The sequence below is a fragment of the Anas acuta genome, chromosome 9 (assembly GCF_963932015.1).
Source record: "Anas acuta chromosome 9, bAnaAcu1.1, whole genome shotgun sequence".
In the NCBI taxonomy this organism is placed as follows: Eukaryota; Metazoa; Chordata; class Aves; order Anseriformes; family Anatidae; genus Anas; species Anas acuta.
The window spans coordinates 23,429,211-23,454,454 of record NC_088987.1 but is presented as its reverse complement, the minus strand read 5'-3'; the positions used below and the strand labels follow the sequence as shown (position 1 = coordinate 23,454,454).

General features: G+C 45.9%; 1 protein-coding gene across 1 annotated transcript in view; it reads left to right on the top strand.

Annotated features, from left to right (window-relative positions):
• The first annotated feature begins 623 nt into the window (after nt 1–623).
• The window catches only part of PID1 (phosphotyrosine interaction domain containing 1), an 83,583-nt gene continuing 58,962 nt past the window's right edge, over nt 624–25,244 (top strand). Inside the window, exon 1 of the mRNA XM_068691517.1 lies at nt 624–782. Coding sequence (XP_068547618.1) covers nt 753–782 — 30 coding nt within the window. The 5' untranslated portion in view covers nt 624–752. The remainder of the gene's footprint in view (nt 783–25,244) is intronic.

Sequence of the window (25,244 nt, the reverse complement as noted above, 5' to 3'; positions counted from 1 at the left end):
TAGCTGTGGATCCCAAACCTGCTTTGTGAGGTGCTGCTGACAGAAGGGTTAGGGTTAGGGTTAGGGTTAGGGTTAGGGTTAGGGTTAGGGTTAGGGTTAGGGTTAGGGTTAGGGTTAGGGTTTGTACGTGCTCCCAGCTGCTACAGGCAGTGGTGGCAGGTAGGTACACTGTTAGGAGAGCGGCAGCATCAAAGTTTGCGTGGTAAAGAGTGGGGCTTTTAGGAAATGCCTCCCTGGCATCAGCTGGAAGAAATGAGAGGGTGACGGGGACACACGGGGCCACCCTGTCAGCTTGTGGGTGAGCAGGGCAGCACCCCGCGGGGTGAGTCGCTCCCCTCCGGGGGAGCGGATGGGCCCAGCCCCTCTGCTTCATCAGTTAGCCAAGCCACAAGCCTCGAATGGCTTTCACTGCCCGTCCCCGGTAAGGGCCATGCCGGCGGCGAGTTTCCAGAAGCAATTCCGAGGTCCGCGTTGGCGGAAGCCTCGCTCACAGCCTGGCCGCGGTCCTGCGACGCGCTCCCGGGGCACCCAGCGGGGGCCACCCCTTGCACCGTGCCCCTGCCGCCGCTGCTGCTGCTCCCACCGCCGGTGCCGCTCCGCCCGGGGGCGGGCCGGGGGCGGAGCGGGGCGGAGCGGGGCGCGGAGCGGAGCGGAGGGGAGCGGGGAGCGGGGCGCGGAGCGGAGCCGAGCGGAGCTGTGCGCGCCCGCCCGGACCCAGCGCGCTCGGCAGCGCCTCCCGCCGCCGCGGCACCATGTGGCAGCCGGCCACGGAGCGCCTGCAGGTAGGCGGCGGGGCCGGCGGAGCATCCCCCGCCCGCGGCAGCGGGACTCGCAGCTGCAACTTCGCCCCCGGCCCGGAGAGGCTGGGGACGGGGCAGGGGGGTGCGGCGGGGCTGCCCCGCGCCCGGTGCCCGCTGCGGGTCCGAGGGGCTGGGGCGCGGGGAGCGCGGCCCCGGGGCTGCAGCGGGGTCCCGGGGGAGCGGGGGTGCCCCGGGGCCGGGTGGCACCGCCGAGTGTGCGGGTCCCGAAGGGTCGGCGAGCTCCGGCCCCGCTCGGCAGGGGTGCTGGCCCCGCTTCTCTGCGTTTTTTTTTTTTTTCTTTAATGTATGCTTTTATGCAGATTTGCATGTAAATAAAATCAGGGTGAAATCTGAGCCAGGCAGGCGGCGAGAAGAAATCCAACTCACTTTGTAGCTCCGCTGTGTCGACTTCGTTAGTTTCCAGAGCAAGTGTCTGCTGAGAGAGGAGCGGGCATTTTAAGCAAGAACCGGCGGTCTGGCTTAGCTGGCTGCCAGTTAAAGGTTTTTGTGGCTTTTGCAATTGAAATTGAGAGTTTGCTTTGATACCATCAAGCAGAAAATTCAGAGGTTTGGGTTGAGTTGATACTAAAGCCACGCAGAGCAGATCTTTGAGCGTGAATCCCCCCAGCCAGGAGCAGGAACAGTTATTTTTCTCCAAAAGGAGTGCTTTGCTCTAGGACCAGGAGCTTGCTTTGTAGTTGGTTGGAACAATAGTTTGTGGGTTCCAGGACAAATATTATTGTGTAAATTCTTACGGTGTAAATATTATGAACCTTATGTAATATTATTATGTAAACGCATTATTATTTGTTTGTTTCCTCTGCATGAGCCAGAAACCTGTGGGTACCAAAGGCAAGCAGTGAGACCACCTGTGTTATGGTGATCCTGGGCCCGGTACCGAGGCTGAGGCACCTCTTCCACCTGCACTCCGGTGGGACCGTGCCCCTGGCAGGGCATGTGCCCCCGGGATGCTGTGGGGGAAGGACCTGAGGCTGCACCCAGCACTTGGCACAAAGAGCAGCGGAGGGAGGGGAGGAGAAGGGGAAGGCTGAGCTTAGCAGCGGTGTGCAGGTCTGGGTGGTATGGATGTGTCCCGTTCTTGGATTTCGGTTTAAAGCTAAGATACTAATGTAACAAGTGGGTGATGCTGCCTAGGAGTGCGTGAAAGGCTAATTAGAATCAAGTGCTTATGCTGTTCAGAGGAAAGTTGTGAGTGTAACCTTATTCAGCTTCCTCGGGCGTGTGCGTCCCGCTGCAGTCCGCGACAGCCCGCAGGGATGAAGTTATCGTGTCCCGTGCCCATGCAGGCATCTCTCCCTTGGAGCGCATGGGGAAGACCATGTGCTGCCGGGAACCTGGGCTGCATGAGGAGGGGACATGCACCTCGCTTACCTGTTGCAGTGGGATTGAGGTGTAGGGGAGGCTGTGCTCGTGGGAGGCAGCCAGGAGCCCCGAACCGCTCAGCAGTGGTCACTGATCTTGTGCAACTTACTGTTGGTTGCCTCTAGCTGGAGCCTCCGGGCATCCTGAGTCTCCCAAGATGCTGAGTCTGTAACTGTGGTTCTTGCTACTGGGAGTTGCTGGGGAAGCGTATTAAGAGCTGTAGGTGCTGTCAAAAACAAGCCAGAGGGATCCAAACCTCCCAAATTAAATGACATTTTGACTTGTGCTAGTTACTGGAATGAGAAGGGGAAAGCTTTGAAAGAACTTCAAGAAGCCATTAATAGTTCTGTGTTTACATGAGGTTAAATAAAAACATAGTGAACAACAGGCAAAATGAGTGCAGTGAGCACCACCAAGGAGAAAGGCTGCTCTGAGTCACTGGGATGCAATCACCTAATTAAAAGTTGGATTCTAAGGTGTACACACACAAGCCAGAGTTGCGTTGGCAATAGATTATCTAATATTCCCAACTTTATTAAAAAAAAATAAAATTGAGATGTGGTCATTTCTAAGTAGCCTGATCTCTGTGTTTGTCTCCAAGAACCACCACACGTTGTGCCTCACCAGCCTGGCCAGAGCTGCTGGCAGCGCTGCCTGGCCCTCCCACAGGGAGCCTGTGCAAAGCAATAAATACGTGTTTTTTCCCTTCTTTCCATGTCAACATCTTAATCCAGTTTCAGGTGTCCTGTGTCCTTCTCCTTGTCCCCAGGCTCCCTGTCTCCTGCCACCCAGCTGCTGTGAAACAAATCTCGGTGCCACCAGGGTACCGCGAGGGGGGCCCCACCTCGTCCCTGGTGTTTCCCCGTGGTGTGGGTGGGAGGGTGCTGGGCATGGGGTTTGGGCTGCAGCAGGGGAGGCTTTGGCTACTGGGGCACTGGGTAGAGTCGATGATGTCCTGTGGTCTCTGTTCACATGCTCTGCAGTTACGTGCCAGTCATGCCAAGATGCAGCAGTGTTTGGGGGATGTGTATGGCAGGTTCCAGCTCTGTCTTTTGTAGGCTCTCCTTCAAGCTGATGGATGGGTGCAGAGAGCATGGAGCTGGGCTTTCGCGAGTTGTATGTGGTGTCACTGTGACTCAGATGCATCTTGCGTCAGTTTCCAGCTGTGCCAAAGTGCAGGTCTGTTATTAGTCCGTGCTGTAGCCCTGTGCTAAGTAAAACGGCAGTGAAAATATTTTCATCTTTCTGCATATTTCTTTTGGCCTGGTTTAGTAAGAGACTGTGAGCCGACTTTGGAAGTGGCTGCCTGCTGTCCTGGGTCAGCCCTGCCCTCCTTGCTGAGGACAGCGGTGTGTGGTTAGCTGAGAAGGGCACACTCGTGGCAGCGTGCAGACACCTGCCTCCTTCTGGGAAGGGTGCAGTGGTTGTCTACTGCTTGTGGGTCTCCTTTCCTTAGTCCCACCTGGTGTGCAACAGGGCTGCATGTTCCTGCTCTTTGGCTGTTCACGTAAAAGCTGCTGTTGTTCCAAATGTGCTCCGTCCTGTCAAGTTTCACAGTTTGTGCTGAAGTTTTTGGCCTTGGCTGTGCGTGTACAAAAATCCCAGCAGACTCCCAGTGTAGTTCCCAATGGAATTAAATGGAGTAGAAGAATAAGCAAGAGAAACGTAAATATCTAGGTTTCTGGAATTTCCTTGAAAATGCAATACCACTTTTTCTTTGTTTCTTCCCCTTCCCCTTCCGCCATTCTTTTACCTATAGCAATATCTCAGCTGCGTGCATTTTCCCTAAAGTCTGTGGGGCTGTTACTTCTGTGGGACACTGCAGGGCTAGGACACTGCTCAAGTATATCATAGGGACCAGCCGCTCTGGTGTGGTATGTAAGAAGGCTGTGATTTTACAGGTAATACAGGCAAGAGCATTTTTCATGCTCAGTGTAGAAGGGATGATCTTTGTGTCTCTTTTGAAAACTTTTTCTGTTCTAATTTTTGCGGCAGCACTTCTCGTTTGTGTTCAACTAAATGCTGGTGAAAGCAGAGGACTTGTGCGTGCCCTGCCTCTGTTGGAGTCCTCGCTGGGAGGTGCAGCACATATATAAGCACTGGTCCGCTGGTTGTGATCACTGGGCTCCAGCTGTGGGCGCCCTGTGCCCTCTGTGCATGGGTCTGATCATGCCATTTGTGGCAGCGTTTGTTGGTAGTCGCAGGCAGTGCCGCCTGATTTTTGGCTTGATGTTTGCTGTGATGGCACTGGTTGAAATAAAGCCAAAACTCTTCTGAAATCCGTATTTAAAATTAATTCCAAATGTACCCTCTGCGTCTGGTTTGGGACGCGAGGGTCGCAGCTGGGATTTCGGAGCTGCTGGCCACAGTGTTGCTCCCGTGAGGGCTCTGAAGTGGTTTTTGAAAACAACCAAGGTCTTAGTGCAGTTCCATTTGCCTGTCTGTGAGATGACTGGTATTTGCTTTGAAACCTAAATTTTCCTGGAAGCTTGATGCCAGACATTGTTTCTAGATAATAAATCCCTGAGGGTGCATAGTTTCCGAGTTCAGGCTGTCCGTAAGCCCTGTTTATAAGTCTTCCTGCTTCTCCTAGCACGTGTGGGCAGAGGATCGCTGTGTCCAAATACATTTCCTTCAGGAGTAGGGGATGCGGCGGTGCTGTAACCTCGAGTGTCCCTGAGCGGAGCTGTGCCGAGCTCTCATTGTGGAAATAGCTCTTGCTTCTGTCCTGTGCGTGGTTCCACTGGTGGCCTTTGAGAAGTGGTGGTGCCTGCTGCCATCATTCCGCGTTGCATCTCTGCCTTTTGGATGCTTTTCTAGGGCAAGTGGTCGCCTCTGGCTAATCAGTCCCTTGATTTCTGCCCCGCGCTACTGGAAGGCAGCCAGAGTCCCCACACCTGTGCGGTACGCTGCACGGGGCTTTCCAGTACTCAGAAAATATCCCCTACCACCTAGGGTAAACATCAAACACCTTTCCTGTGTCAGCAATATGGAAACTGGAATATATGAATATATGGAATATGAAGAAAAGCCAGCTTTGAGCAAAGTGGCACATGTGATGGCTTCAAGGTAATTGGGTTGTGGTGTGTGAGTCTCTGCCACTGGTTTTACGGCAACGTTTGTATCTGTGAGGTGTAATGTGGTGCTGTCGGTGCTTTCAAATCAGCTTCTCACCTTGATATTATATTTGTGGTGTTCCGATGCACGTCTACTGAAAATGCGCTGTGCAGTCAGTTGAAGCAGTGTTCTTCACATTTTTAACAGCATATGGAATAACTCCTGCTTAAAACCAACACAAACAGATTGCAAGTGTAAAGCATACAAACAGCTGTCTAGACAGAAACTGCTGCAAGACATGTATAGCGGGAGTGATACTACTACTGAACTCTGGTTTTATTAAATATTATGTCAGAAGGAAAAAGTGAAAAGTATTTGAAATTTAAGCTGAAGTCATGTGGATGCAAACATCCGGGACGTCTCACAGCACAGTGTTTTGGCATTATATAGCTACAGGATATTTTTCAAGGCATCAAAGTTTTTATGCCAGTTTGCTACTACGACTTTGCAGCAGTCAGAGATCTTTCAAACAAAGCTCAGTGAATTGCACCAAGCTCATCTGGCACCACTTAGCCTGGGCAGAGCCTTTTTTTACGTTATTTATTCTTTGTAGAAAATGAATGGCTCTGGAAAAATGCTAATTTTGGGAAGCATTCTATGACCAAAAGAAAATCAAAATCAGTGACTCGGTTTGTGAAAAGCCCTCTGGGAAGTGATCTTAGGGGTTCATTTATAGTGTACTACCAGTTTCAGTTTATGAAGCTGACAGCCTGTTTGATGACCAAGACAAATAAAAATAAATAATTAAAAAAAAAAGCAATGATTTCCTTGAGGAAAGTCAGTCAAAGCCCAAAGCATTCAGTCTAAATAGTTCAGGATTTTACCTGCCTGCTTTTTTTGTTTTGTTTTGTTTTGTTTTGTTTTGTTCCCTGATGGCAGCCAGTAGCACAGTCCATAGCAGCATTGCCATCACCTTCTATGGGTGGTCGTGTGTGCAGCGGGCAGGCCTTCAGCTGGGCAGCGGAGCCTCTGGCTGCAGGGGCTTTGTGCCTGGGTTGGGGTGGTGGTGGTTCTGCCTGCCGTCCGGCGTGCTGCACAAGCAGGATGAGAGCCTGGCCTGGGTGCTTGTGGATGTGGAACTGAAAAGTCCCTTCAAGCGATGTTTGATACTTGCTTTCTTTTCCGCAATGCTTTCATGTATAATAATTGAACTTGCACTTCAAATAATAGCTGGAAAGTTGCAGGTGACAGCAGCGTTAGTCTGCCGGGCTCTTCTTGATTAAGTGCATAAAAATTTTTGAGCAAAGATTTTAAATGTGGGTGATTGTGTGGGTAAAGTGTCTGTGAAAAGACCTAATGTGACCTTTCATGACTTGTTTTTCTTGCTGAAATACTGAAAATGCGGGGTAGCAAATACAAATCTTGATGCATAAAGTCTTTGGGGGAATCTTTTTTTTTTTTTTTTAAAGTTGTGTTATTCTGATACTTGATATCTATTTTAATGATAGCACTCCAACAAAATTGTACAGTCTCAGAGGGATTAAGTTGATTTTGTTACAGTGACCCCTATCTTAGCAGTTCAGCATCGGCTTCTGAAGTGTTGGTTGTTTTGAAGAACCTCCATGCCTGTTTTCACTGGCTGTGTTTAAATGGTAGCTCCTTTCCTGATGAACCAATTATTGTTGACAACAGTCCCCGTGCAAATTCAGAAGCTTAAAAATTTTGCCATTCCCACTGTTTGCTGCCTTTGTTCACTTAAGGGCCTTAAGTGAGGGGTTGAGGTCTGGGATAGGCCCCAGGACTTCTTTGGCTGTCCCACTCTGCTCTTGCTGGTTAATGGCTGACCCTGCTTCCAGGCAGCCTTAACAGCCCTGCGTGTGACCTGGATCCCTGATGGGCTTCCTGAGCTGTGAGTGCAGGTATCTCGGAGCCGTGGCACCGAAGTCACCAGCAATCTTGTGCTGTGCCCCTTCGTGGCACTGGATCTGTGCCATTCCAGATGGCTTTCAAACGTCTCCTCATGTGAAAATATTTTCTCCAGATATATTTGATGGGAATTGCCAGGAACACTGTGAACAGATAGAAAGTTAATTAAATGTCCTGGAGCTCAGATTTGTGGCCGCTTCTTTCTTCCCGCTCCAGGCTCCCTCTGGGTTTCAGAGATGGATATTCCATACGTTTCGTGTCAAGCGTTCAGAATGACCCTGGAGTAAGTTTCCAAATATTCAGAGCCTCCATTTGGGGCCAGACTTTTCCAGAGAGCTTTTTACCTGGTGGACTGAGCTCTTCTGAAAACATGACCACTCGTTCAGCGCCTGTACAGAAGTGGTGTTCAGAAGTCTGGTCCCACCGGGGGAGTAGCTGCCCTGAAGATCTTGCAATGGGAGCTAGTCCAAGCTCCACTGGGGTCTGTACTGACCTTCATGGGCCTGACTGGGCTTCAGGGCAGGGCAGCAATCCCACCTACCGTGCTGTTACATGGATCCAGAAATCTTGTATGGCCTCATTTAAAAGAAGCATTTCTCCACACTGTGGAACTTCTTCCTGAGAGTGGGCTGTGGTGCTGAGAGAAAAAAGGTGTGGGCAGATGCAACCTTTCCTCTCTGTGTGGCTGCAGGAGGAGGCTCTGCATAGTGTATCTTACTCGCTTGGTGGCTTTCGGGTAGCTGGAGATGAGCTTTCCTGCTGTCAGGTTTAATGCTCGCTTTCTGAGCTGATGATGATACTGACCTGAAAACAGGGGTTTTCCTTGGGGGGAAAATCACTCCCTCTAGTCTCTCTGATTAAAACAGAAAAACAAAAATTCTACTGTTATTTATCAAACCTGACCAGTCCAAGTTAATATGCTGAATTTGATTTCTAGTGTTATGTTAAGAGACATTTTTCTCAAATTTCCAGTGTTGCCTTCTGCTGGAAACAAGACTGCCACCAGGAGGGTTGTGTCTGGGTGTGCTGGTTCTTGCAGCTCTGGTGCGGAGCTGGAGCACACCAAGACAAACAATGAAAACATAAGGTTTCAAAAACAGGGTTTTAATCTTTTTTTTTTTTTTTTTTTCCCCGATTTGAGACTTTTAAAAATAGAATCTTTTTCCAATTTTTAGCTTTTCCATCTGGATTTTTTTTTTTTCCCAGTTTTTGACCAGAAAAGTTCTTTTTGGAAGCCCTGCCTGTAGCTCCCTGAGCTGCCTGGGGGTCGAGGCCTGGAACAAGCCTCCTCCCTGCATCCCCACGCAGCATTTCGGCAGAAGGCAGCAGAGAATTTCTTTCATCCTTCAGAAAGCTGTCAGGGAGGAGTCAAAGCAAGGCCTGGAGAACAGATTTTGGTGGTGTGGTGCTTGGCAATTAGGGCTTTCAAAATGTCTGGTGGGCTGAGTGAAGTTTTCATGGGGTTGTGTGTGAGGGGACACAGGCAGTATTACTGTGGGGTACCAGGCAATTTGGCACATTTCTCATACGTAGATATTTTAAGGTAGAGGTGAGCCCCAACACAGAAGCACTTGGATGTACATGTGGAGTGTAAAGTGAGCTGTTTCTGTGATGCTTTCCAGGCTTGCATACTCTACAGTGTCCATGTTGCTTTCCGTGTTGCCAGTTCCAGCACTGTTGAATGACAGTAAATCAATTTTAACGTGAGGTGTTTTATTTTTCCTCAGTGTTTTGTTTTTTGTTTTTTATAGTCCGCAGGAATATTCCGTGCCTGACTATAACTTTGAATCAACAAAAATTGTAGAGGCTTGAATCTTGTCCCAGTGCTTTCCAGGAGGAGGCTGTGCAGTGTGGATCTGTGCAGGCTTCAGTTTTCACAGCTGGGCTTTGTTGTTTGGGTTAGAATCAGAAGGAAGGATATTCTGAAAATTTCACAGTGGTCTTCTCAACAGTTTGGCTGAAAGGGGCCATTGAGCCTTTGTTGAAAAACTGTGTGTTTGAGCAAACCTTGACAGTGAACACAGCTTTGGTGTTTCTTGCAAAAAGGAGCTGCAAAGCAAGCACCAAACCCATCAAACAGTGTTCCCTGAAGTGCAGCCATGTCTTGTGTTCAGCCTGCACTCTCACTGCCACTGCTTCTTCTGGCTGGTACCTTGAGTTTCTTCTGGATGTCAGCATCCAACTGTTTCCTTGCAGCACCATCACTTTCTAAGGAGAAATGTGTTTATTCCATGGCTGGCAGAGGATCATGTCTGCAGTCACCAAAATATGTGTCTCTCTGCTGTTTGGCTGATGTAGACTGGGCAGGGTGGAGGAAGAAGGTAAGTGTGAGCCTAGGAAGGAGAGAATTTAATCCCTGTAAAATTCACTGGAAAAATCACAGGAGCAGACCAGCTAGAAAGTGGGTGTTTTGCTTGATTTTGTGTTTAGAGTCCAGAAGCTTGGTGCTGGGATGTTGCCTTTCAAAAATGTTACACGTTTTAATCTTGTACCTCTAAAATCAAGAATTCATGCAGAAGGAGGATTTGCACATTTCTAAAGGTTGCAGGGGCCAAGGTGGTCCAGCTGTTGCCTTTTACTGCAGATCATCATGGCAGTCTTCAGCATGTTCTTTCTGGTAGCTCTGAGGTCACACATGGCTCCCTGTGCCTCTCTTAAGGAGTCCTACAGCTTCTGGCTTGGTCATGGGATGCACACTTCCAAGGAGTAACCCCAGGACAGAGGCGTGGGGTTTTTATTTTCCTCCTCTACTGCCAAGGACAGAGTTCGAGCCATTTCCTGGTATCTGTCCAGTGGTGACTGGGCAGCCTGGTACAGGAGACAACCCCATCAGAAATGCTGGGCTCACTGCAGGGTCTGGAGAGGTGAGGGTCAGCCTTTCCGGGGGACAGAGCAAGCCTTGGACTGAGACAACTTACTTTCATAATCAAGGATAAGGAGAAGCCCTGGCACTTCGGGACAGTATTCACTAAAGTTTTAATTAGTCACTGTTTAATTGTTTCTTCCCTGAAGTCACTCTCCCACATCCTTCTTATGACTGAGATGCTGACAAGTTTTGGGCACAAGCAGTGGAGCTCATCTGACTAAGGAGAGTCATATCTGAAGAGATCGTGAGTTGCAAGCAACAGCTGAAATGAGTTAGAGAGCTCTTCTCCTGGAAAGAGCCGTCCCACTGCTGCAGCTGAGGGATTTCACCCCATGGCCGGACAGGCTCCCTCTGGTTTTGTGAGCCCAGGACAGGGCTGCAGCAGGTTGGAGTGGGGCAGTGGGGTGTGGGTAGGTGAACATATCTAGGGATGTTTGTCAGCAAAACATCAACAAGAGAGGCTTTGGACTAATGTGAAGTGCCTTATAGAGATGTGGGGGCAGCAGGATGTCCCTTTGGTGGGGAGCTGTCAGCAGCTGGGGAACAGAGGGGGCTGTGGCCCAGAGCCCTGTCTGCCAAAACCTTGCACTGGCATGACTTGGTTCTGACTGGCTACGAGAAACACAAATATTGTTAAATGATTTTTCAGAGGGCTGTTATGTTGTCTTTTCAATTTAGGATTTTTATTTCTCAACAGCAGGAGTTATTTGTGGCTGCTTACATGACATTAGAAAAATATCCATGTGCGGTGAGCAGCATTAACTGTGGCAATGTCCGTAACTGGTTTGTTCTGCAGTTTACTATGCCGTCTCTGAAAGCAACAGGCTGACCTTCAGTTTCTGTGTTATGCTTTGAGGGTTTTCTTACGTGTATGTGAAGCTTTCCAAGATAAATGAAGTGAATGTGGTTTGGCATTTAAATCACTGATGTTATACCAAGCTAGAGAATTTCAGACATTTCAGACACCATTAATGTCTAAATAGATGTCACTTTGTTCACGTGGGGATAAACTTTGCTCCTGTCTATCTATATGCAGATCTCTTTTGGTCCAAATTCTGATCTTGGTAAGTTGGTATTAATCTAAGTGCTATTGCTAATGTCAGTGGAGCTGCTCAGGGTTTCTTTTGTTCTGAAGAAACCTCATGTGTATTTGGGAGTGTCCGAATTTTACCTGATTTTTTTTTTCTTTATTTTTAAGCAGATACATGTGACTGTGAAAAGATTTAATGTCTAAGCGAGCCAGACTGAACGTTTCTGTGTTACTCTGTTTGGAACGTGTTGTTACTGAGGTCATTCTTGACTGAGCCCTCGCTGTTTGGACAAGGGGCTGTTACGTATCCAACCGGAACGGCTGTGTCACGCTGCGAGCCGGGAGCCCGCGTGCTTTGGGGTGGAGGAGAAAAGCACTTTGCAAAATGTTTATGGAAGCATTAATAAACCTGGTGGTCACACGGCTCCTTCCCTTTGTGAGGGTAAGGGGAATGTGTGAAGGGGGCCCATGGGTGCCATGCTGGGTCCCCAGGCACAGGCTGGGAGCATCCCAGGCTCTTGGCCACCGACCTGCGGCCCTGCAGTGCCCACGGCCACCCCCTGCTGCAGCCTCCAGCTGTCCGTGGGCTGTGGCCTGGCTTCAACAGATGTTTTCGAGATTTTGGTTGAAAAGCGTATTTCTTGTTTGTGAATACAGTCTCTCTGATTCCTTTTCTTATTTTCATGTTTTCGCAAAAAAAATTAACGTTTGTTTCTTCAAAGGGTTTAAAATGCCTACTCCATTTTTTTTTTTTTCCCCAGCATTTATCAGGAGCAACAAAAAATGTTTCTTACCCAGCAGCTGTCCTTACAGAGTTGAAATTAGAGAGCAGTCTGTCTTACCCTGGGAAAAACATCATTTCCAACATTTTCTTATTCTCAAATCCATATGTAGCACAATAGGAAAGTGATGTCATATTCTTCTTTATTATTCCAAAAGCTATCCAGTGCTTTTAAAATTTAATTAATTAATTTATATTTTATTTTAAAATGCTTTCTGGGAAGTTTTTAAATCTGGCCTCCTGAGGCCAGGTATATGTTGATAACTCAACATATACCTGAACAAAATCAGACTGAAACATCTGCTTTCAAAAATGTCCGAGGCCTTACAGCGTTATACGTGACTTCCCATACAGATAGCGAAGGGGAGCTGGGAGTTTGAAGAGCCAGATAACGAAGCTGATCATTGTTAATCACTGCAAGCGTGCTCCAGAGCTATAGGCAGCGGGGTGGTTATGGCTGCATAATAGTTTCCAGAAAAATAGCTTGGCATCTTTGTAGCACACCAGTTAGTAGGCATCAGCAGGCAGCAGTACAGCTGTGTTATAGATATGAATTCTTTTGTTAGTGCTATCCAGCTAGTGGAGCAGGTGAGGGCTTCCTTTAAGTGCCAGCTTGAATCTGACCCATGGGATTGGCACACTGGGGAGGGAGCAGGGCTGCAGGCACCTCGCTGGGGACTACAATGGGAGCAGTGACACCGCACAGCTTGGCCGTCTGTTATCCTTCCCTGGGGATGGAGGAATGGCTTTTAAGCATGTCATCACCTCCTCAGCATAATCAGTTTTTCCTGCTGAAAGGTCATTGCGGTGCCAGTGCTGGCAGCGCCAAGGGGCAGCTGCGCGCTGGAGCCTTTACGCTGCGCAGTGGTGGTGCCCCAGTGTGGAGCGGCTCTGGCGACTCTTTGAGGCAGCTCGCTTTGCCTGGGTGATTGGCGATGCTTGGCCGTTGGTATCACAGCCTTTGGCCTACCTCATCCCTCTTGTCAGTGGTGTATGGGGATGCTGAAGTCCAGTGGGCCTCCAGCTGAGCAGGGGCTGGCCGGACAGTGCATGGCACATGGGGAATTGGGCTTGGAAAAACTCCTGTGGGCTTCAGAGGAGAATCTGGGGATGGACTCGTGTCTGAAAGGGGAAGCTGTGAGCTCTGTGTCACTGTGTGCCACCAGTTCTTGCCCACCCTGATGGATGTGTGTGGGAGCTGACAGTGTCGTGGCACGAAGTGTGTAAAAATAAGTGTAAAAATAAGCTGAGCACGTGGAGTCTGGGCAGATCTTGGTAACATCTGGACCAGCTTGTCTGGTACCACGTTATTTCTATGACCTGATTTGGTTTAACTTTCATGCAATGCTGAAATGCTGTTTGTCTGTCTGCTGAGGTGCTGGATGGACAAAGGCTTGGTCCTCACTAGAGGAGCTGCAATGGGGGGCGAGATGATTTCAGGCAGTTCCAATTTCTGTCTATGTTTTGATTAATATCTCGTTAACCTCATGTTAACCCCTAACACTATGTGGTTACAAGTATAAATATTTATTCCCAGAACGTAGCTGTAGATATGTGTTAGGATTAATGCTAAATTGTTAGTATTTAGTACTCACTTTAAGTAAAATCAGTTTATCAGGCTGCTTCCTTTTTTTCTTTTTAATTGCCAAACGAGTGTGCACAAACAGGGTTCAGATGGCCAGAGCCTCCAGAATCTCATTATCTTAATTGAAAAATGTCAGCCTTTGACATTAATAAATGATTTAGCTAGCACATGATTCAGTCACTGGGGAGAAATGAAATTGGCTGTTACAACCATCCCTCGCTTCTAGATGATAATGATAAGCTACAGCCCACAGCACTTCAGAATTAATAGCTCAGGGCTTAGGACATTATTTTCATATATTAGAACATCTCAATTTCATTGCATTTGGTAACATTTTATTCTGGAATATCTTCATGTAGAAAAAAAGGGAAGGTACATGAGGGAGATCCTCCTGTGCGCTCTGATGTTGCCATTCAGCTTTTTACAGTCAGCAGATGTGTTGCCAGTGCTTGGCCTCTTCTTTTCCTTAAAATCAAACTGTTTTGTTTGTGTTGACCATTAAGAGAGGCCACTCTTAACTTACCAGAGGAAATAAGTTGTTTAGTCGATGTTTGGGTCTAGCTGTGTATTGAACTACTGCAGTAAACAAGTAACTAATTCTCATCCGAATGCACTCTGCGCGGGGATTTTATGGAGTCTTCTGGAAAAGAAAATATTTTTCTGTCTAAAAAGCATTTCCTACCCAGTGACTAGCTGTAAAAGAAACAGCTTGAAAGTATTTCCTGGCTGAAGGAAAGGTTCGGTGCATACTTTTAGTTTGCCATTGTGGTTAACATCAATGTGTGTTTTTCTAGCACTGCTTAAGCTTTCCTCTCTTTTATGTATCCAGAGTTAATAAACATAGGTACAGAAATAACAATCTGAGTCAACCTGCTTGATCTTTTTTCTTTTGGTAGCACCAGTCCTGAGATTTTGCAAAGGGTAATCTGAAGATTCAGGCTTGGCTCTGCTCCTGGCTGAGATCGCTGGTAAAATGCAGACAGCCTTGCTGCTGGAGCAGGGGCCTGAGGCTTGTGGCTTGGCTGGCTGGCTTTTGGTAGTTCATGTTTTTGTTTGTTTTTTTTTTTTGAGAACTAGATCAGTGCAAGACTTAGCACTGGCATATTGAAGGAGATAAATGGGTGAGGTGAGCCCAGCCAGAGCAGACAGGTATTGTTTTTGCCTTTTGCTTTGTGAAGCTAAAGTGTCGTTTCTTTTAGTTTCTGAGCTGGGTTAGTGAACAGCTGGCAGGAGTGCTAGGAGATGTGTGGCTGTGGGTTTGCACAGTGCAGGTTTTTTGTGCTGTCTCCAGTCAGCAGAGGAAAGTTGGGATTTGCAATATTGCTTTTTCCAGAAAATAGGAAATCGAAGGCAGCAAACACACATGTCCTCAGGTGCACTCAGGTTTTGAACAGAGGGGCTGGGCTTTGCTTCACGCAGCCTGTCCGTTCTGCTGCCACTCTGCAGTGCTGTCATGCTGCAAATGACTGCCTCGGTCCTTGTCCACCTTCCCTGCTGATCCCTGGCGGAGCTGCTTGCCTTCTTTCAAGTCGTGTATCGCTTCAACCTGACCCTCGTAGTTGGGGACTTCTCTGGAGCCTCATTTGATTGTGTGTAATTTTCTGCCTTAAATTATGTTTTTTTTTTTTTTTTTTTTTTTTTTTTTTTGTGTCTGTTAGTGTTGCAAGCAAAGTCTAAACTGGTGATTCTGGGATGCTCAGAAACGTGGAGGCAAACGAGTTTCTTAATTTTATTCATCGCTTGCACTCTCTCATTCCTGACTGTTTCTGTACTAGCAGATGTGTTACAACTTCAAGAGATCTGGGGTTGAAGAGCCGTTAAGGTTAGTCACCTCTGTGGTACCAAAAGCTAGGCTAGATAACCTTGGTTGGTTTTTGGCAAAAGTAGGTTTGAAATGGTTTTGAAGGCTGGGTACAGACAGAGCGAAACCCGTAAATATATCCTGTAAATTTGCTCTCCTGAGCTGCAGACTGTCGCCCAGCAGCTCAGGCCTGAAGACTGCGAGCTAGCCGTGCCCTGGGTATCAACACGTGAGTGCCCTGCCGTTACCTTATCACAAAACTGGAGCTAAACTGAGCTGGAAATGGAAAAGCCATGTCAATCAAAATAATAACAAGAGGGGCCATGCTGCTAGTAAGTGCTGCAGTGTAACAGTAAATACTTGCACGCTTTTATAGAAATAACAAAGCTCTCATTTCAGCCATGCGCATATTCTTACTTACTGCGAGTAAGCAGCCGCCTGTGCCGAAAGGGCTGTGCTCTGAGCACTAAGTGAAGTCTAACTTCTTGCGGGATAGCATTTGCTAAATATTAAATCATTCGGTGCACATGTATCTCTTCCGGAATTGAAAACATCTTTTATTTATTGGGCTGAGCTGGCAGCCGACACAGAAAGCAGTCTGCGTTTTGTTTATCAATCCACAGAGAAATCCAGTTCTTCCGAGTGTACTTTTCATCTGCCAAGAGCATCAATGGAAAGTTTAACCATCTCCCAGTATCTTTCCTAATTATTTAAACATGGCCATTAAGGAAGGCGTTTAATTCTTTAAATAAGGTGCAGAAGGCGTTAGCGAATTGGGGGACATGGTAGAGGATTTAACTCCATGATCACTGAGGTTTTGCTGGTGACAGACCACTTGGCTGGTCCCTGGAGGTGCTGCAGACTGGCCTTGCTCGGGAAATCCCATCCCTCGGACCCCTGCCCCTCTCGCCCCATGGGGATGCTGCTGTGGTGGCTGTGGTTTTGGACCATGTGTAGACTCTTGCTGGGGAAGCCCCGACTGAAAGCATTGCTCTGTGCTGCCATCTATGCAGAGGCTGTTCAGCGAGAAGCAGCAGCCTAGTCCTGACGAGTTCACTAAGCTATTCCGTTCATTTTAATTAGTCTAATTTAAGCTTTGATGTATGCATATAAAAATGGCCCATGATCATTTCAGGGCTTGGCTGAAAACCTCTGGTACAGAGCTGTAAATAAACCCATAGCAATGCGTGAATGCTGGAGGGATTCGGATGGATCTTTTCGGATGGTTTTTGTGCCTGTGTTTGGAGGAATGGGAACGTGTAAAAGGTTTTCCTTGCAGCTGAGAAAACTCTAAAAGTCTGCCATTCCATATTTAACTATCGGGGTTTTAGTTATTACAGTCCTAGCAGGAAGATTTCTTGCATAAATTGTGACATCCAGGTTCACTAACTGAACACAAGGTTTATTACTATATAGACTTGATAATTAGTTTGTAATTTGTGCATAGGCATTTCACCCTGGCGGTTTTCTCGCAGCGAATAATTTGCCTTTTATTTGTTGAGGCTTTTTTTTTTTTTTTTTTTTTTTTTGGTGAACACAGAACTCCCATTCATGATGGGCACAGCAAATGTAGTAAAACATTATCATAGCTGGGATTTGTTGTACACTATGGATTTATGTCAAGAATGTTAATGATTTGTTTATGAATAAGTGAGCCTGTAGTATTGTGAAACAATATCTGGCAGGGCTGCTGAATGGACATTTTGAAAGCAGAGGATTCTTGAACTGAGTAAGCTGTAGATACTTGTATGTCTCAAGCTAGTCATAAGTAGGCTTATGGATTTTAAACAGAAGTGTTTATTTATCATTATGCATTATCATCTTCTACTGCACTCATCTGCCATATGTATGGGCCACTCAATAACATGCAAAGAGGCTGTCAAGTATTTTTTAAGGATAGTTAATCTCCTTCTAGTAGGCTTTATTTTAAAAATAGCTGTTTTTTTTTTTTTCCTTCTTCCTCAAAAAAAAAAAAAAATAAAAGGCCTTAAGCAGAGCAGTGTGATGTTTGCAGAGTTGCTGGAGATGGGTAATGTACAGTGGGTCTGCAGTGTCTCACTTGGGTGTAGCACCTGGTTTAGCAGAAGAACCACCTGAATTTCCCAGTGAAATTATGGGCACCTGAGCCCAAAGCCTAGGGGCTTGAGTGCTGGGGTTGAACAGCCGGGCTGCTCTGTGGAGCGTGTCTAAACTCTGCCCAAGAAATTATGGCATTTCTTGAAATGGCATCTTGTACTTTTTAATGAGCTGGGCTATCAGCTCTGTATCACCGGATGGTTAAAATGGAGCAAGAATTGCTTTAACATTAAAACTGTGCCTGGAGGACTTCTCTGAGAAATTGCTTATGATTATTACGTGACTATAATACGGGAAGACAGCTTCGCTTCTTTGCTGTGCCTTTTTTCTTACTGACTGCAGTTTTGAGAGTTGAAAGGTGGACATGGAAAGCAATGTTCAAATGGGAACAGCTTTGGGAGAACTGCAGTCCTCTCCCCCTTAGAACAAGGGTAGGGAAGAGAGGTAAGACACAATTTATTGAGATGCAACTTTTATAGAAGAATTGGGTTTCCTCTAAATACGGTTTGATTGTGTGCCAAATGGAAAAGCGGCTGAGGCCAGAACACATCAGGCACTGAAATGGAGAAGGATCTCTTCCAAACCGAATGGGCCAGAGGAAAATGAGCTGAGCATTGCTCGCTCCTTCTGCTGTGTGTGCGTATACACATCCGAATAAATGGGAGATACCCTCCTCCGTGACAGCTGAGGATGATGAAGCAGCCGTGGTGGGCAGCCAGGCTGGCTGCAGCCTAACCCAGTACAGGCAGTGACACCCAGGAGTGCTTTACACGGCCTGGGGCAGGCGGCCGGAGCTGCTGATGGAATTGTCTGGTCTGAGCTGGTAATTCAGCAAATATTCAGCCTGCAAGCATCATTTTGCTCCCGTTCTCCAGTGCAGCAGTGCACAGGAAGGGAGGAGGGCACGGAGAGAGGCTGTGGTGGAGCCGATGCACTAATTGTTCTCCATAGGGATGCTTGTGCCCTGCCCTCGCTCAGACCCATACCGCACCATTAAACACTATTAAATACTGGCAGCATAACAGTAAACTGCATTTGTGATTTGTCTACTGTGTAAGCGGAAAAGGCAATCCCAAATCTGCTTCAGGAACATCTTTGTTCTGTTGGCTTGGGAATATCAATGGTAGTCACCAGAGCCTGTTAATTTCTAACTGCAGTGGTGATAAAACATGAAAGTGGAAATGCTCATGTCATAGGGCAGGAGTTGGAACTAATCACTTTTCCACAGATGCTACAGGGAAAATAGATTACAGCCACAGCCTGGTTTCATGTGCGGGTTGAAGCTGGTTCCCTATTTATACAAGGGATGGAGCACTGCATGGAATACCATGGTCATCAGGTGGTACCTAATCTTTATTTCTACAAATAATTATTTTTAAAAATCAGTGTTTCAGCAGATATACTTGTTGTTTAGCTTTTTCATCATGAAACAGTCCAAAGCTGTTGCCATTCCTTATGGATAAGCACTGCATATGCTCGCCTGCCTTGAACAGAAAACTTTTAGTTTGTGTTCGTGTTTCTGTGGGGAGATGATGTAGCTCTTCAACCTCTGATTTCCCTGTTGTGCCCTTTGTAGCGTGGATGACACTGAGATGCTTATGATACCCAACCAGCACTTAAAGATGTTGAAAAACAAAACTTGAAACATTTCTGTTATGGTGGTTGCTGGATTGCACCCAGGAGGGAACAGGCTTTGTCGAATGATCAAAGGTCCCCTGCACTCATCAGCTGCTCAGAATGGAGCAGACAGATGTTTATCTATCTGATTGTCTTGTAAAACTGTAGATTTGCCTTGTGCAAATAGCTGTGCATGCAAATCTTTACTGATGTTATTTCTGAGGCTTTTCTAATGTCATCTGAAAATCTGTTCTAGACAGAGAACCTGGGATCTGAAATAAAATAAAAATCAAACAAGGATACGTTCCACTCCGGAATTCTCCTAAGCCTCAAGATAATGTAGTTGGGTTAAAGGTCAGTATGTTGGAGGGGAACTGGTGGTGATTGAGTGATGTGGAGTTCAAGTGCCCCCTCAAAATCCGTGACTGTGACTAACAGCTCACCCAGACTTTCCACTTCTGGGTTTTTCTGTTTCAAGATTTGCTTCCGGACTGAATTGACGTAGATGTATTTGTTTATTTATTTATTTGGAATGACAATGCTTTAGTTGTGGTGGTCTCCTAAGTAACTCCAACAGCACCAACACTCACAGACTTTCCTTTAAATAAAGGTAAAACTTGGAATGCACGAAGACAATCCTCAGACATCTAGCTTGGGATCAGCCCTCAGGAAGAGAAATATCCATCTCAAGCACTGGGCTCTGACCTTCTGCTGACTTTCCCAAGTGCAGACTGAAGGCAAAACCTTATTCTGTGCCTGCCCGGGGCACTGAGTGCTGCATGTTCTTGAACAGCATGTAGGCAGAGAAAGCTTTGTAGTGGACAGTCTTGGGGATCCCGGCAGTTGCAATGCAAAATCAGCTGGCAGTGCATGGAGGTGAGGTCCTGCATAGCTGTTGTGTTATTCTCTGTGTGCCGTACAGCTTATCTGACAAGCTCTGCATTGAGGTTCTCTTCTGCTGATGGCACTTGGTCAGAGGAGCTGGACCTCATGATACTAGCTGGTGTTTGCTTCAAGTGCTGCGCAAATGATCTTCCCTTTCCAACAGTAGGCAGCTGTAGCAGATGCTATGAGCTAGGCAGTTACTCTTCCTAGAAATGTTTGTGGCAGAGGATGGGAAACTTTCAGGAGTCCCTTCAAAAGCCCCATGTGGATTCTTCTCCCATGGCAGAACTGGGGCTGACTCACACAGAAGCAATGTGAAGGTTCCCATTGAATCCCCGTGTGCGTGCATCCATCTGCATCGTATCTGCTGCCTACCTGATTACTGCTGTATCAGTAAATGGCCAGAATCAGCTTTATATATATTTTTCTTTTCTCCAGATTGCCGTCATTGACATCGCTTATCAGTTTGGCCCAGAGATTTTTTTTGAAGGAGCTGTATGTCCATTATACATGCAAATAGCTTAGATAAGCGCAGTTCAAAAGTAGGGCTGCAGCATGAAGAATTGCAAATACAAGAAAAAGTGGATTCTGTGATTGATAACCCTTGGGCTTTGTGGTCAGAATGCAAATAAAAGCTGCAAATCTGAGCAGAGAGACAGGCTATAAAAAACATTATCACAAGTTAAGCTGTAGAAGACACATTTCTGCATGGCAATCTACTGGATTTATTTTGGCAATTATTTATTTGTGGCAGTGGTGTTTGTGAAAATGGAATTTTTAGCAACCTTGTTATAATTATAGAGGACTGAGTATGTAAAGCTGCTCAAACATTTTACATCAGAGTTTGCTTTTTTCAGCCAAATACATGTCTTTTTTGATTAAAATAAATGTCCTTTTTTTTTTTTTTTTTTTTTTTTTTTTTTTTTTTTTTTCCAGAGGAATGACTAATTGGTACTCACAAGATTCAAAACTTCAATATTTTATCAGAGGCACCTAAATTCTTTCCCTCCCTTCTCTTTCAGGGTAAATAATTTAGATTTCAGATGCACTGAGTTTGATAAAAGCCACCTTGTTAACATCTCCCGTAGAATTACAGCGCTGTGCATTTTGAGGGATGCTGGAATAACTGCATCAGTAATGCCTGTAAGTTAAATTGAATGGGGCAAAGGAAGAAGGCAGTAGGGAAATGCTGGGCAGGCAATTCATTTATTTTAATTTTCCTGGTTCTTTCACATCTGTTTAACTAGCTGCCCAGCACACGTACATTGGAGACTGGAAGTGTCTTGGGCATTCGGAATACTTCCATCGCCTTACATTACAGGAGCGTATGTTAAATCTGCATCTAGGCAAGCTCAGAGGTTTAAAAGCCCAGGCCCTTTTCCTTGGTTGTTGATGTTCTGTATTATTTCATTTCCCACAAGCCTGAATTGCGTTAAAGTTTTGTTTGTGATAATTGGCAGGGTTTGCACCAGGAAACATTTAAAAAGGAAAATGAACCTCGCTCAATTACGTTCCCGTGTCTCCTGCAACTTCACTGCTTGAAGGTGAACCCACACTCTCAAAGTTGGCTTTTTTTGGATACAAAATAAAATTTTAGTTCTAAGGTGGCTGAGAAAGGATCATGTTTAAGGTAACCATCAGTTGTAGGGGTGGGGTGAGAAAAGACGGGGATGTGCTGAGAAGAACAATTTTCCTATTCTGCTTGTCTGCCGATGTGCAGGGTTGTTTATTTTGCAGATGTTTTCTGCATGGAAAACTTGCCAGTCATTGCTGTGTCAGTCAAAACTTGGAGCAGACTGGGCAAAAGTGAGAGTATACTTCCCAGAAAAAGAGGAATCTGTCTTCCCAATGTAAGAGGTTGAACGACGGCCTTTATGCAGGCCTGAGGTCTTAAATTATGCCAGTCTTGCTGGAGGGGAACATTGGGATAGTTTTGCACTCTTACATTTAATGTAGCTAAATATTAAATATTAAACAATTAAATATTTCCATCAGTCAATGTGCTTCATTGCATTGGTGATGCTGAATTACAGGTCTGAAATAGCAACGTGTAGCTACTGCTGTACAAAACAGGAGTAATGCTACCTGTAGGTAAACACAGTAGCACAAGTAAAGCAGAAGCAAAAAGGGGTCTGGTGCAGGTCCTGTTGCACTTTGTATCTGTTTTGCCCTGTATTTCTGTGGAAGCAGGGATAGTTTTTGCATGGCATACGGGATTCCTAAAGTCTGGGATTTAGCTGTGAATGAGTACGTGTTTCCAGAATGGAATTACTGGAGTTTGTTTAATCAATTGTGGATTCCTCCAGAGTGACGCTGCAGTGCCTTTGTGAGGAGTTAGCTCTGTTTAATTGGTCCCATATGTATTTGCAGATAGTATATTAACCATGCCTTGGGGGGGTAAGGGCTTTTGGTTGAATCTCTTGGTGCATATTTTATTTCTTTTCTGTAGTCTTTTTTTTTTTTGTTGTTGTTGTCCTAAGAACTGTAGACATGTATATAAGTATAATCACTAGCATTTTGAAACTTAATACTAAGCAGAGGGTTTAGTTAGGCTTCTGCAAAAATATCTGAACTTTGGCAATTAAAGAAGAAACCGAGGTTTTACAGGGAAGCTGGAGTTTCTGAGTATCTCTGGATTTGGGTGCTTAAATTGGGAGACTCAGGAGCTTAATCTCCCTTCTCATCAAGCACTAAGGACATGGCCTTTGAAAATCAGAAAAGTGGAAACATCAGCAAACATTAATTACTTCTGGAAAACCTTGAAAACGCCATGCAGATCCAGCCTTTCCATCCGGAGCCCGTGGCTGCCATGGGTCGGCACCAGGCAGGGGGAGTGCCACTCTCAGCCACTTCACTTGAATGATTTTGTGCTGCAAAAAGCAGAATAATGTTGCATCTGTCTGTTTTGGCTTAACTCAACCAGTAAGGTAGTTGCAGGAGAAACAGGAATGTAAATGAGTTGGTTTGATTTCCTTTTGTGAAGGTTTCTTGGTGCAAATGCTGTCAATTATCCAACTCTAAAGCTTTGCTGAATTAATGAGACACTTTGTGGAAGGGTATTTTTGATCATTTTCTGTAGACTCCCTTACTCCTGACATAGGCTCTCTGGTGTGCTCTTATTCATGGCTTTAAGAAGTGAGAAGACCTCCTGTGTGAAATCTCCTGGGGACAGGGGTTATGCATTTGCGCTGCAGTGGGACCCGAGTTTTATCTGTATTCTGGATCTTCAGCCCCAAAGGTTTGTATCGCCGTGAATCCTTCTAGAGGGGCCTCCCTGATGAATAATTTGCTGATGGTAGTGAGAAGGATTAATAGTGCAGAGATGAAAGGCCTGTGAGTGTAGGGCTGGCCAGAGAGGACGTGTATGTGTGTGATGGGACAGCAGTGCTGGTCAGACGTGGTTCCTCTGGGTATGCCCTGGAGCATGTCCTGATGGCACTCGTGGGGATGTGTGGAGAGAGGGGAGGCTAAAGCCATCAAGCTTCTTCCTTTGTCTGCTGCAAGGCTGGAGGGATGCACATGACAGAGGCTTTCCAAAAAGGAGGGTGACTTGCTGAAGGAGCAGATCTGTTCACCTGGAGATGGCTTACATCCCTGGGAAGCAGGAGGACCCCTATTCTGAGACCTTTGGGAATGCCAGGCTTTAGTCTGGGGACTGGGGACAAAAGTCATTTCTCTAAAACAGAATCAAAGAGTAACCAGGAGTCAGTGATAAAATGGGCAGCTTTGGAGAAAGGAGTGGATTACCATTGTATTATGTCATTAAGATTGTATCACTATCTCATAGCCGTAAATACAAGAATTAATAGACCTGTTACAAAAGTTAATTTGGTTCATATTTATCTGATAATTTTGGCAAGAATTTGGACACTTTTTTCTGCACAGTGTTAGCAAACATGCATGTACCTAACAAATAAATCAGAGCAAATTCCCTGTTTGGAGCAGACACCTCTGTCATCCAGTCCTTAGCCCTGTCTCAGGAAGCGAGTCCCAGAAAGGCAAGAGGGAGATGAGTGAACTACAGAACTGCCTAACAAGTCATTGATTTATTGCAAAAAGCGAAGGAGATGAGTGAAAGTGACTGAAATGCTTCTTTTGTTGTTGTTGTTTTTGAAAGACCTGTGTTGGGGAATGCAGTGGCTGTCTGGCAAGTATTGTACAAGATGCTCTGCCAGGCTCAGAGTGAGGAGAAAGAATGTTTTAAAGCATCCTCTGACACAGAAATTATTGGAAAGCCTCCAAGAGCAAATTGAAAAAGCAACAACCACCTTCATGCTGCAGGTTTCCATTGTTTTAATATTGGGCCAACTATACCAAATAATACCTCTCCTGGAAACTCATGTTAGGGGAAAAGTATGTTGGAAAGCAGCTAAGGGGTCAAGCTCAAAATCAAAGTGAATGAACTTGACATATCTATGCCGCTGCACGTCCTATTTTGTTCTTTCCTTTCTTGTCAGTTCCTATTTAATTCTATCCGCTCTTTCGTTTCCTTTTTTTACCTTGAAAAAGAACAACAAACCAACAAAAAACACCTTTAGTCTTCTCCTGGGCCTGTGTTCTGGTTCCCATTTGGGCTGAAAAGTACAGGGCCTGATAAATACTTGGGTTTGCATGGAGAAATTCTGGCATACTGGTACTTTTGGAAATGTAATCTAGCTAAAAATCAAGGCTTGCATGTGGTCACAGTGCTCTTGGAGAGGTACTGCGGTACTGCTGCTCTGGTGATGAGAAGATGAACAGCAGATAAAGAGGATGACTTTAATTTCCTTTAGTGCTGTGCATGGGGGCCGTGTTTCCCAGGCTGGTTTTCTTTGACTTCTGAGCATAGCAACACATTGCAAAACCTATTTTACACTTATCAGTAAAACAATAAACTGTCAGAGCCCAAATCCAACTAGATGTAGTTAGTTGTACACCTTCAGTCCACATGCCTAATTTCCACTGAAATAATGGACTGGGAATGTTCATGTTGCTGTAATGTTAAAAAAAAAAAAAAAAATATATATATATATATATATATATATATATATATATCAAAAAAGCTATTGTAGTACTATGGTTTATTTTACTTCCTTCACTGACACTTTAAGGATTTCTAATTTTATTTTCCTGCTTACTGGTGTTCTGAGATACTGATTCTATTACTCCGGTGTGGATCTCTATACTGGGACTTAAGTTTTTTAGCGTTTACAGCTAAATGGGGAGCATGGTCGCTGAATATCCTAGGTATTCAGATTTGCTGAGGTCGGGGGGTTTAGTTTGGCTGAGTGTAGAGAGATGTTAGAGGATCAGTCATGAAATTCTCATCTGGCTCTGAAGTTCCCTGCAGTTCGGAGGGTGTTTGTATCTGGGACTGTGTTTTGTTTGGGCAGCAATCCTGCTGATTGGAATCGCATAAGCTTGGCAACAGGATGGAGGAACCCAGCCAGAGCAAACT